Source organism: Cicer arietinum, chromosome 8 (genome assembly GCF_000331145.2).
Source record: "Cicer arietinum cultivar CDC Frontier isolate Library 1 chromosome 8, Cicar.CDCFrontier_v2.0, whole genome shotgun sequence".
Classification (NCBI taxonomy): Eukaryota; Viridiplantae; Streptophyta; class Magnoliopsida; order Fabales; family Fabaceae; genus Cicer; species Cicer arietinum.
The window spans coordinates 14,027,073-14,040,993 of record NC_021167.2 but is presented as its reverse complement, the minus strand read 5'-3'; the positions used below and the strand labels follow the sequence as shown (position 1 = coordinate 14,040,993).

At 27.0% G+C, this 13,921-nt stretch overlaps 1 protein-coding gene and 1 long non-coding RNA gene across 2 annotated transcripts; one reads left to right on the top strand and one right to left on the bottom strand.

Annotated features, from left to right (window-relative positions):
* The first annotated feature begins 2,365 nt into the window (after positions 1 to 2,365).
* Positions 2,366 to 3,802, top strand: LOC101499358 (heavy metal-associated isoprenylated plant protein 39-like). Its single transcript, XM_004515097.4, has 3 exons — positions 2,366 to 2,504; positions 2,934 to 3,009; positions 3,185 to 3,802. The coding sequence occupies exons 1-3, from the start codon at positions 2,499 to 2,501 to the stop codon at positions 3,499 to 3,501; spliced, it is 399 nt and encodes a 132-aa protein (XP_004515154.1). The 5' UTR covers positions 2,366 to 2,498; the 3' UTR covers positions 3,502 to 3,802.
* A 2,820-nt stretch (positions 3,803 to 6,622) lies between these two features.
* LOC113784546 (uncharacterized) lies at positions 6,623 to 12,810 on the bottom strand. Its single transcript, XR_003470606.2, has 3 exons — positions 12,602 to 12,810; positions 7,133 to 7,307; positions 6,623 to 7,053 (listed from the first exon to the last, which is right to left on the bottom strand). It is a non-coding gene; the product is annotated as an uncharacterized lncRNA (long non-coding RNA).
* Positions 12,811 to 13,921: the final 1,111 nt, after the last annotated feature.

The following is a 13,921-nucleotide window of genomic DNA, read 5'->3' as shown; positions in this document are numbered from 1 at the left end:
TTTTACTATTCTTGGAAAGTCTAATGTTGATGTTGATGGCATTTCATGGGTTGAATTTTCTACTCATTGTTTCACACTTGCCATGCCCAATTTTCACTTATGGGATGGCTTGACTCCTTACTTCAAACTTCATCCATTTTGAAACACTATGTCACAATATCATAACAACACCTAACTAATTCCCAGATTATAAATTCCACCAGAGCTTTATTTTTTCAAAAATAAGATTTTGGCTCAACCCCTCCAATCCCTTTATCCCCAAACTCCTCCATGATTTCCATAATTCTCCTATCAATGGCCACATTGAAATTCAACTTACCTAACTTAGATTACGTGAAAGTCATTGATTACATTCTCATTTCTCAGATGCAATGATAACATTATTAACATAGAAGCAAAAACAGAGCTTAATGAAGCTGCAAAGCTTTTGCGAAAAGTTGAAGTTTAAATCTTGGTGGTTGCACAATTTTAATTTTTGTTTTACATATTTATTTTAAATTATAATAATGATGCGTCAAATTTATATTTGTTGTATCTAAAAGTTACGTGTTAGGCTGCGACTATCTAAAAAAATTTCTAAAACAAAAATCCTTAATTAACATTTATAAACTTTTAGGGTATATAAGGTTAGTTTGGTTTTGGGGTTGGGAAGTTAGAGAATCAAAAAATAACATTGAAAATTCAATTTTCACATCAATCAAATACTAAAAATATTAATCATACCAATTATGATATTAAGTAGACATTGAAAAAAAAATATAAATTTTTAATATTATTGAAAAAACAAACAATAAAGTTGAATTGAAATTGTAGCAAAAAGTAAAATAAGTTAAACTTTTTTTTTTTTGTAAATAATATTTATAACCTCTGATTGTATTTGTTTTGACCAAAATACTCATTTTGACAATTATTTGGCATAATTGCTTTTAGGCAGCATAGTCAAAGAGTACTGTAGTGAGAAGCAACAATAGAAACTTCGAGGCTTTGATCAAGTCAGTGGCTCAATAATACAAAAAAAAAAAAAAAAGATTTTGCATATTTATAGAAAAATAATCGAAAGTGCAAAGAAACTTCCGCGAATAATTTTTGAAACTTCCGCTAATAATTAAAAGGTTCACTGTGAGTCAAAAATAATTCACCAAATTTTTTACCAAAATAGCAATTCTTGTTGATATTAATGCAAGCAAAATCTTAACACTACGTTTATCTTTAGGTTTAATTATAGTTTTGGTATCTATATTATTAATTTATATAATTAATCTTTTATTTTGAAAGTCGATAATTTTAATATATCTTTCAGATTTTTTAATTAAAAAGTAAAGATTTGACATATTGTAAATAAAGTGAAATATAATTTTATAATATAGAACTATCTAGATGCATTAATTAATCATATATCATTAATTAAATTAAAAATATGAAGAAAAAAAAATTGAAGTTAAAAGTTAAATTTTCACAGTGTTTTATTTTAATATAATGAATGTTAATTATTCTACATCATTGTATCACATGTCACATTATTCAGGTCATCATTTTTAGACTAAAAACAATCAGATGGAGAGACTAAAACAGTCGACTTTTAAAATAAAGATACCAATTTCGTGAATCAATAAAAATAAGAAGATTAAAATTGCAATTAAAACTTATATTTATTAAAAAAAAAAGTCTTGAGCATACTCTTTTTTTAATACTCATTTTTTTATTAGATAGAATTTATTTGGGTCCTCCCACAATTTAATATCTGACACATTTATTTTTAAAGTATGGGACACACATTAAATTTAGATATTAAAAAAATGAGTGTTGAAAATAGAGTATTGTTAATATTTCTCTTATTAAAATATGTTGAGTTAAATAAGTTTTTTATTCTTGTAAATAAGTCATATTTTATTTTTAGTTCCTTTAATTTATTTTTTTCAGACATATTTATAATATTATAAGAATTTTTCTTATAAAAATTTAAAAAAAATTAATTACAAAAATTTAAATTTTTTTTAATAAAACATTATTTAAATATTAATTTTTAATCACTAAATTATTTCTTAAAAGCTAAAGTATTATGTAATCTCCAAAGATAAAATTCGAATTCCGTATTAGACAAGTATCATTTAATAATATTCTTATTTTACAGTTCATTACAAATATGGCCAAATAAATAAGACAGATTCAAATAAATTCAGAATTTTGGATTCCTCATGACTCATCAATCTTGAAGTCATTTGTGATATTTAAATGACATAAAGTTAATATTCGATAAAATGGCTTTTGAGGTCTTACACGGCTGTACTTTGCTGACCTAATGACCAAACTTATATCACAAATTAGTCTTTACTTTTGTTGACTTTGTCCTTATTCTACTATTTAATATCTTACTACTTTGTATATAAGAAAACCTTATGCAACATTTTTATTTAACAATTCAATCACAACATCCTTCTTCTTCAATACTCTCTTGAGCTTCCTACTTAGCATCCTCACCACACTAGCTTCAAATCAATATGATGGTGAGAATTTATACCCTTTTTCATGTTTTCTCTCCTAATTAGGAAATCATAGCCAATATAAATTAATTCAAGCCATTTTTTATTTTATTTTTCAATGGCACTAATGGCTATTTTTGATTTAGCAATTATCATCTTTCTTTTTGTTTATAGTTAAATTAAGTAATTTTCTCTCTTAATTAGGAAATCATAACCAATATAAATTCATTCAATTTTTTTTCTTTCAATTTTGCCCCTTTCCTTTTTTCGCTTATCAACTATTATCTTTTTGTTTTCTTAGTTATATTGAGTAATTTTTGCTACTTAAATTTTGAGATCCAATTCTTAGTTCCATTTTTTATATTTCAATTAGATATTATTTATGGAATTTTAATGTTTAGAAATTATAATAATTGTAAAGTCCTAAAAGCTCTTTGATTTTGTCTTTGACAGAAAATAGTGCTAAAGGTAGAACTCTATGATGATAAAATCAAGAAAAAAGCCATGAAGGCAGTATCTGGTCTTTCAGGTATGGAGTTACAATATCTAATCATTTTTGGAAATTCTATTTTTTTTTTTATATATTTCCTATTAACCAATTTCAACCGTCAATCTAAATCAGACGACTGAGAGTTATAACAACTTCGCTTCGCGTAAAACGGTATAAAAAATGATGAATAATTTTTTTTTATTTTTTTTTTCAGGGGTTGAGTCAGTTTCTGTGGACATGAAGGATCAAAAAATGACATTAATTGGAGACATAGATGCTGTTAAGGTGGTTGGAAAATTAAGGAAATTGTGTCATGCTGAAATGGTTTCAGTTGGACCAGCCAAAGAAGAGAAAAAAGAAGAACCAAAGAAAGAAGAAAAAAAGGAAGAGGCAAAGAAAAAAGATCCAAAAGAGGAATTGACAGATCTATGGAAAGCTTATGAATCATATCATAATCAAATGAGACAACCATATCCTTATTATTATTACAGAACTGTGGAAGAATCACCTAATGGTTGTGTTATTTGTTAATAAGGCATTGAAATTGAAATATTATAATTAATATTTGAGAGTAAAAATAAATGAGAACAAGAAAAGAAGTTGGAAAGTTATGGTTCATTTTGATGATATTAATTTTTTTTTTCTTCTTGTCTTGTTTTTAGTTTTGGGTTTTTTCTCTTAGCTAAGAAGAAAGGAATGACCAAAGCAGGGAAATAGGATCTGTACATTATTTTGTGGGTAGCAATATTTTAAATTTTTGTTGTCTTGATATAATACAATGTATTGAAAGCTATGATTTTTTTTTTGAAAGGAAAGCTATGGTTTGTTGTTATCTTGAAAATAACAATTGAGAGGATTTGTTTAATGTCATTCAAATGAAAAATTCTAAATACATTATTCGTAGACAAAAACCATACTTTTCAAGGGTAAGAGTTATTGATTCAATAGAAAAAGGTAAAAGTTCTTTAAAAATTAAGGTATAGTTTTTGAAGTTAAGAGTCATGAAAAATGTTTTATACATTCACTTTTTCATGGGTGCTACTTGGTTAGCTACGTATAAAAATATAATTAATTTAATTTAAGAATTAATTAATTTAGATTACATTGAATTAATTATAATTTTGGTTTTATTATTAGTCATATTTTTGTACATGATTACTCAAATGTCAAGCAAATATACAAAAAGGTGGATGTTTATGCATCATTACTGTGAAAGAATTACTATATTATTTTTATATGTTAAGTGCATTTGATTTGCTAAAATATAAGATACTGGATATTCTATTTGATTTAAAAACTAGTTATGGGATTGGATAAAACTGATGACAAATGAGTAGACAAAATTAAAAATACTAAAATACACTTTTTAATTTTACAAATATTATTATCTCTATCTATATGTCTCTCTCCTTCTCTTCTCTTTTCTTCATATCTCTCTATCTATTATGTCTATGTCTCTCGTATCTCCCTTTGCTCTATCTCGCCCTTTTATCTCTCTATCTACTTTCTCAAGTCTCACTCCCTCTCTCTCCATCCTCTCTCATGTCTTTCTCTCTCACTCTCTCTTATTTCTCTCTCCAATATTTTATATCTCTCTATTTTCTCACGTCTCTCTCCCTCTCTTGTCTCTCTTATCTCTCTCCCTCTCCTGTTTTTTTACTATCTTTGCATTATATTTTTTCTCCTCCCTGTCCTTTATTAATATTTGCTCATAAACATTATAATAAAAATTACATTATTTAATTTATCAACTCGTTCAGATATCAAATAATGTGTAGTGCAAAATTATTTGTCTTGTATATTGATTATTAAACACAGTAGAATACAAAAAATTGTACTACATAGTTCTATACTATTATATTTTATTTTATCTTGTACTTACTATTTTACTATTTTGGGAATCAAACAAACTCAAGCGTTACTCAATTTAAGCAAACAATCAAAGACACAAGTGAATTGATAAAGCTTAGTCAAGAGAAGCACTAGTTGAGCTATCAGCTAATTAATTAGTCAAAGCATAAAGAATATCGAATAAGCCATATTGGTTGGAATGTTAGGCTCAAAGGATATGCTAGCTATTACGTTTCCAAATCATTGGAGATAATTTTCTTACTACCTTCTATTGTTCAGAAGTGGTTAATCATCCTGGTTGGATCTTTCCTTAATTATAATTTGTATCTTATAAATTGAAATCTAGATGATTGAATTATATATTATTTTTTAAGATAAATGTAGGTTCACATTTATCATATTTATATGAAAGGCAAGACATGTATAGACTGTCTTGTCAATATTGGTTTTTAGACTAGTTTTACTTGATGAGATATGTTTCTTTTTTGAATTTGAAGGCATTTTAACTGTAATGATATAACTTTTTCTTTTAGTGTTTTAGTTAATATTTCTCTTAGATTTTTTCCTAATGTTTATTTTGTTATATTGCACTTCTTTTTATTTCATCTTGATTTTATCTCTTAGGTTTTCTAGGTAGTATTGTTTATCTTTTCACTACAATATTTTTGTTCTACTGCAACACATAAAAACCGTTGCTTAACGCAAAAAAACCGTTGTCGTAATCTACAAGAACGGTTTTCTATGCGTGGCGAACCAAGGCATTGTCTTTGCCTTACGCAACAGGTTTTTTTTTTAAACAATACTTTTAAAAAATCGTACGGGGAGCTACCTCTAACAGAATGGTTTTTCAAATTAACAACAATAATGGTTTTATGAAGTTGGCAAATTAAAATCGTTCTTGTAGGTTCCTTTTTCAATTAAGTTACGGCAATGCTTTAAAACCGTTGCAAAAAATAACTTTAAAAAAAAATCTTAAATTATTGTATTTTAGAAAAATAGTTTTAGTAAAATATTATTATTGTAATACTATAATAAATTTAAAATGTAACAATTGCAATAGTATAAAATTTTGTAATGCTATATATATATATTGTTAAAGTTCATTGTCATATATATGATATGTCTATGTTAACAATGTGTCAAGCAAACAAACAAAATAGGTGAGACGTTGTAACTCTTGATCATTCATACGATGTATTCGCAGTGATTCAATTCTTCTAATTTATATTCTAGAGATAAGGAGACAATCAAAATAACAAAAATAAAATTCCTTATCTATAAATAAAAAATACACAAAGAAAACTTAAGTATCAACATCTAGTTCTTCATCTTGTGCTTTCAAATATTGAAATTCATCATTGGTATCACCATCATTCATCTACAAAATAAAAATAATATATTCAATAATTAAAATGAGTAAATGACAAAATGTTAAAGTCTATAAATGTGATTGTAAAGTCAAACCAGGACACATGTATGTGAGAGCTATACATAACCATTTTCAGATGAATCATTTTAAATGTAAAGTATACTTCAAAACAAAGAGACCACTTTCAACACACTACAAACATAATCAATGTTATTATATTTATTCATTGATAAAGTAACAACTATTTCTAACAGTACCGATTCAAACATAAGTCAGTAGCAATCAAGATCAACATATAGAAGAAGAATGAAATATATATAAATATAACAATAGCAATTTATAAAAGTAATATAGTTCTAACAGTACTGTTTCTAACAGTAAATAAAACTAAATGTATAATATCATTATAGTTCTAATAATAATATAGTTCTAACAATATTATATATAACAATAATGCTTCTAATTGTAATATAGTTCAGTCTTACTTCATTACTATTAGGAGCATGTGTTGAGTACTGTTAGCATCAGTCGGAATTGATAAAAAAAGCTGCTAAAGTATCTATATTCAATTCTGCAGTATTTGAGTTCAACATTGTCTTAACAATAAGCTGAAATTTTCCTTCCATTGCTTTCATTTTCTTACGTTGTTTCTCCTCTATCTCTTGTATCTTATCATTAAACTGTTTTATCTCTTCAGCTTCTTCTCTTTTAAGTTTTGCAATTTCTTCATTTCTTCTCAAGAGAGTTGGTGTTGAAGTTCTTCCATGACAACGAAATCTCTCAGGTTTTTCTTTGCCACACACACTCTGAAAGGCTTCTAAAAATGATTGTCCATCTTTTTCAATCAAGTCTTGAAGCATTATCTAATATAAATAATACTATTAAATAAATAATTGTATACATAAATAATAGTAAATAAATAACACATTATGTTAAACTTACAATTGCAAGATTGATTTATTGATCTAACTTCTTTCCTTTCTTACTTTTTCGAGTAGCAATAAACATTTCTTTTATAGATTTAGCATTTTCTAACTTGACTTTATATTGCCGCATTAATTCGTTGTTGGACTTAGCTTGAATATCAAGCCGAAAACCATATCCTTTGTTCATTTTCCTACAATCAAACAAAAGAAATAACATCGAGAATTATTATTCAAAGTCCAAAATAAGTAACAAGGAGTCCTAAAAGCAGCAGTCCAAATAAGTAACAAGCAGTACTAAATAAGTAACTAATTAAGAAACAACAGTTCTAAAAAACAGCAGTCCTAAAAGTAACAAGCAGTCCTAAAAAAAGCAGTTCTAATAAGTAACAAGTTGTCCTAAAAACAACAGTTCAAATCTTAACAAGCAGTCCAAATAAGTAACAAGTAGTCCTAAAAACAACAGTCCAAATAAGTGATAAGCAATCCTAAAAACAGCAGTTCAAATCTTAACAAGCAGTCCTACAAACAACAGTTCAGATTTTAACAAGCAGTCCAAATAAATAACAAACAATCCTAAATATAGCAGTCCAAATAATTGTAACAAGGACAATAGTAAGTGTCAAAAGACATTCATTATAAGTAAATAAACAGAAGTTCAAAGAAGTTTTTTAGTATTGTATAAATTATAAAATTTAATGTTCTACTTCAACGAAATATACAAACTGTTGTCTATTTAATTCTAGGAGAACGATTTTTTTACTATAAAAATTAAGTGTTGCCGTAGCACTAAAATAATGCAGGGTTTCTCTCTAAAAATTTATTATATTTATTGTGTGTTTCAAATGATAAGTGTTAATTTTTTAATATGTCATATCTACCATGATGACATGACATTCTAATTTTTTATTTTAAAAAAATTCTCCATTTCAAAGATAAGAAAGACCAACAAGCATATAAGAAAATGAGCGACATAGACACAACGTTAAGTGTGGACACAATAAAAAAAGAAACAATGTTAAATAAAAGAAAATGAAAAAGTTTAGTTTGAAATATTTGAGCGTGGTTGTGGACCACAGTGGAAGACTGTGACAAGTCTGTGATCGCAAATCAAATATATATTATATTAATTTAATATTATTTTTGTAAATAAATTATAAAATATAGTAAGACTATGACAAGTCTGTTCGCAAATCTAATATATATTATATTAATTTAATATTGTTTTTGTAAATAAATTATAAAATATAGTAGTATATATAATTTAAATATTTATTTTTATTTATATGTATTATTATCATTATTATTTAAAGTTTAAAGGTCTGAATTTGAGTTATAGATGTACAATGGCATCTTGTAAAAATAGTTAACAATTAATAACCACATAAAAGAGAATTCCGACAAAAAATCATAACACATGTATTAATTTTTCAAAAAACACAATAGATAAATTCATATTAAAACATTATTAAGATACAAAATAAAAATATAGTTAGTCTAATTAGTTAATATTAAATTGTAAGATAATTGGAATTAGAATTTCTAAGTTATGTTAATCTAAATAGCTTATATTGAACCGCTGGAGTATTATAATTAGAATATATATATCATCGTTATTCTAACTAGATAAGATTGAATTGTTGGATCGTCAAAATTAAAATTTCTAAGTCATTGCTAGTTTAATTACTTAAGATTAAATCATTGAATCGTTCAATCATTTAAATTTGTTAAGAGTTAGTTGTTGAATCGTTAAAATAATAATTTCTAAGTCATAATATGTCTAATTATATTAGATTAAATCATTGGAATATAAAAATTATAATTTATAAGTAATAGTTAGTGTAATTAGGTTTGATTGAACTTTTGGATCATCGTCATTAGAATTTCTATGTTATTGTTAGTCTAATTATGTTAGATTAAATTCTTAGATCATTTAAAAAGTGATTTCTACCATTGTTATTTCAGTGTTCCAATAGTTCAATCTAACATAATTAAACAAACAACAACTTATAAATTTTATTTTCGATGATCCAACTGTTTATACTTAACCAATTAGACTAAATATGACTTAGAAATTATAACTTCAATTATCTAACAGTTAGATATAACCTAGTTACATTTGTAATTATTTATAAATTCGTATTTACACTACTAGAAAAAACGCTTTTAGAGACCAATTTTTCTATCACTAAATGGAGAAATCGGTCACTAAATTCAATAGCGACCGATTTAGTGACCAATTTAAATAAGTAGGTAAACTGCTAGTTGCTAGTTGTTGCGTCCAAATCAGCTACCAAATTTAGTGACTGAATTTTGTGATCGATGAATTTTGTGATCGATTTTGTGACTGAATTTTGAGACCGATTTTTGAGACTGAATTAGTGACTAAAGTTTGAGAGTGATTTAGCAACCACTTTGAATTAATTTTCTATGTTATTAGCGATTGATTTAGAGACGAAGATAAACATTCTCAATTGAATCATTTTCAGAATTTCTTTACCTCCCTTTAGTTAAGTAAGTTCAAAATGATTAGATCACAAGAAAAAAAAACCACAAAGAATGAAGCATAATAAAAAAATTAGAAAATAAATTCCTTAACTTCTGGTTCACGATAGACGCGAGACGACAAACAATGAGGGCTTCGCATTGCAATTTAATAGTTTAAGAGAAGCAATTGGTTTCACGTCGTAGTTGCGGAGGTTGGTTTGAGAAGGAATTAGCAATGTAGGATGGTTTCATGATGAATGGCAGTGAAAGGATGGTTAGCAACAGATGAAATCTGAACTAGTTGATTTCGTGATTTTGAATCAGGATGAAATGACGGTGAGAGGGGATTAGCACGCGAGATGAATGATTTTAGGATTTGAGGTGAGTTGAGAAAGAAAGAGGACCTGATTGTTTGTGGTGGTGAGAAAAATTGATCGTGTTAAGAAAGAAAGGTTGAGTTTCTGACTTAAGAAAGAAAGGGTGAGTTTCTAGATTGAGAAAGAAAGGGGATTTTAGGATTTTTTTTGAGTAAATTGAAAAAGAAAAAATTTGACGAGGACAAACATGGATGCCTGGGCCAATTTCAAATGTATGATACTTCATACGTCTCTTTTTCTTATTTTTTTTAATTAGTTATTAGCTATTTCACATTTTCTTTCACGTAAAGAAAAAATAATTCTACAAAAACTATTTCATATTTTTCTTTTTTTGATTAATAAAGAAAATTAAATTATGTAATTAAAAAATAGATAGCGACTGAAATTTTGGTTGCTAAAATTTAGTTGTTATTTTAGTCTCTAAATTTTGTTAGCGACCGATTTAGTGATGAAATAATATTTAGTTTCAAGGTTCAAAATTTCGGTATCTATTTTGGTCGCTATTGTGAAAGACAAATTTTCTATTAGTGATAATTAGCGACTAAAGTTTTTGTCGCTAAAATTCAGTTGCTATTTCAATCTCTAAATTTCATTACTGACTGATTTAGTAACGAAAAAATATTTAGTTTCTAGGTTCAAAATTACGATATCTATTTTGGTCGATAGTGTTACTGAAAATATTTAGTTTCTAAATCGGTCACTATAGGCGAAATTTCTAGTAGTGTTAGATGAATCAATAGTTCAATTTTGACTAATTAGCCTGACAAAGACTTATGAATTTTAATTTCGATAATCCAACTGTTCAATCTAATCTAATTAAAATGAATGGTTAAAGCTAAATTATATTTTTAAGTGTTAGTTAATTTATTTAGTTAAAAATGAACTATTGGATCATCAAAATTTGGACTTATTAGTAATTCTTTGTGCAATTTGTTTAAATTAAACTGTTTGATAATCAAAATTAGACTTTTTAAGTTATATTTGGTTTATTTACTTAACAAATTCTAATTTTGATGATCTAACAAAATTAGACTTACTATGACCTAAAAAATTAAATTTTTATGATTCAACGACTCAATTTAATTTAATTAGACTTCTAATTTTTATAATTTAATTTAATTTTTATGATTTAACAATTCTAATTTGATGTTTAAACATTGTAATATAATCATAGACCTAAGTTCATGAAGTGCAAACTTAAATGAATAATAATTAAATATGTATAAATAAAAATAAATATTTAAATTATATAATATTAATATATACTACTATATTTTATAGTTTATTTCAAAAAAACAAAACTAATATATATATATATATATATTTCATCTACCAACAACCTATACATTAAACAATTTATCTTTGTGGTAAAGTATTGGTAATTAAAACTCAAGACAAGACTTAATCTCCATTTTTTTTAAATGTGATTATTTTCAAAAAAGAAAAAAAATAGTGTTGATAGTGCATGATAATATCTAATGAATATACTAATATATAATGTCATACATTTATCGGTACATTCTAAAATTTAAGAATGTACCGAATAATTTATCATTTTTTTCATCCGTAATTATGTTTTTTTTTACGTTAAATAACTTAGTTCATGTCACTTAATGTTCTTTAGAAAAATTTAAAAAAACTCATAGTTGGTGCACACATTTCTTCTTTGTGGGGGTCTGGAAAAAATAAAATAGAATCACCATTGTTAATAAAATCTTTTACTATTAATAAATTAATAAACACCAGTGTCTTAAATAGTGGTGGAGCTTGACTAAATAGTTTAGGGTGACCGACATAAAATTACAATATGTATAAAGCAAATAATATTATATAGCAAAAAATTAAGTTATAAAAAACATAATTAACTTGAAATCATCAATAATAGATTGAGAATTGATACTTGCAGCTAAATTTAAAGAGTTGAATTCTAAAACATGCATCCATTATTTATGTTTCTTTATTCTAAATCAGCAAAATTAGCAATTTAGAAAACAAATTTAGGAAACAAAATCAGCAAACAGGCAACCATCATTCTAAATATGTCAAATATCTTGTTCAATAAACATAGCAACAACAATTTAAATTAACCAATTTAGCCACAACCATTTAGTCATCATTCTAATCAGGCAGCCAACAATTTAACAAATCATTCTAAAATCAACAATTTAACAATCTAGCCATCATTCTAAAGCAGCCAACAATTTAACAAATCATTCTAAAAATCAGCAACTTAGCGGTTAAACAATTTAGCCATCATTCTAAACAAACAGCCAACAATTTAGCAAATCATTCTAAAATCAGCAATTTAGCCATCATTCTAATCAGACAGCCAACAATTTAGCAAATCATTCTAAAATCAACAATTTAACAATTAATCCATTGTTCTAAACAGGCACCTGACAATTTAGCAAATCATTCTAAAGAGACAATCAACACTTTAGCAATTTAACACTTTAGCAAATCAGCAAACACCTTGTATGCAACAACACTTTAGCAATTTAGCAAACGCACAAACACCTTGTATGCAACAAAAATCAACAAATCAACACAAATATTGTTCAAACACCTTTTCAAACACCTTGTTAAGCAAATCAGGAAAACCAACAAATCCACAAATTCCAAACCTTTGGAGTTTTGACGACGAATGGTCGAGGCAAGGCGAGACGAGGCCGAGGTGAGACGAGTTCGATGCGAGCTGAAGCGAGACGAGTCCGAGGCGAGGCGGGACGAGGCTGAGACGAGTTGAAGTGAGGCAAGGCATCAACAACACAAGATGGCAAGAGGGTGGAATCGTGAATCGCGTTCAGAAAGCAAGATGGAAAGAGATAGATGAAGACTGGATCTGGAAGAGAGGAAAATAGACCAAATCTGAATCTAAAAGAGAGGAAGATAGACTGAAGAAGAGAGATTGGATCTGAATTTGAAAGAGAGGAAGAGAGACTGAACCTATAATTTTATTTTTATTTTTGCGGTGGCTGGGGTCACCCCCTGTCCCTACCAAGCTCCGCCATTAGTCTTAAAAGTAGCTTTTACTTCAAATATGAGGTAATTTCAAAGAACTTTTCCGATAAATTGGTTACCATTGTTTCCAAAATCGTTTCAAAACCCTAAAAAGGTTTCATTATTTGAAGATATATCTAAGAATGCATTTGCATTACTTCATAGGATGCCTATTTTTTAGATAAAATACTATTTGGCGGTTATTTAGCTCTCAAGATTTGATATCAAGAAGGGTTTTTACACTCTTAACTTGGGTTTTCTAATTCAAACGTTTTTAGGATTAAACAATACCTTTTGTAATTAGATAACATAAATTCTTAAGTCTGCAAAGCTTTCCATGTTGGTGAATGGTAAGAAGTTGTATTATTTTAATTGCACTAAAGGAGTGTGTCATGGGGATCCTCTGTCTCCGCTTCTATTTTGTATTGCTGAAGATGTTCTCAATAGGAGCATAGTTAGGTTGGTTGATACCGGTAAATTGATGGATATAACCGATCAAATAGGTATTTTGATTCCTAGTCATGTCATTTTTGTTGATGATATCATGGTCTTTTATATATAAGGGGGCTATTAAAAATTATGTGATATTTTCCATGAGTTTAGACTTAACTCTGGTCAATGGATCCATCCTCCAAAGAGCAATATTATACTATTGATAATATTTATCGAGGGGTAACAATTGTATAGATAAATTAGTAATGCAGGTTTGTTATAACTGATTTTGGGAGGATTGTATGCCTCCTCGCATTAAAGAAGATTTATTATGTAATAGAGTAGGACTTCTTAATTTTTTAATTTTTCCCAGACTTGGCGTCTATTGTTGTTAGTTATTGCACTATTTTTCACTCTTTTGGTTTTTATCCCATGAGATTTTCTAAGAAGAGTTTTTAATGTGACAATTAGCCAATTGGGTATTGGCCAAATCCCCCAAATTGTATTTTGTT

Bases quoted from the DNA above. Each gene is read 5' to 3' on its own strand.
- LOC101499358 (XM_004515097.4), top strand. The intron at 3,010-3,184 runs GTATGGAGTTAC...TTTTTTTTTCAG, and splicing joins GGCAGTATCTGGTCTTTCAG to GGGTTGAGTCAGTTTCTGTG.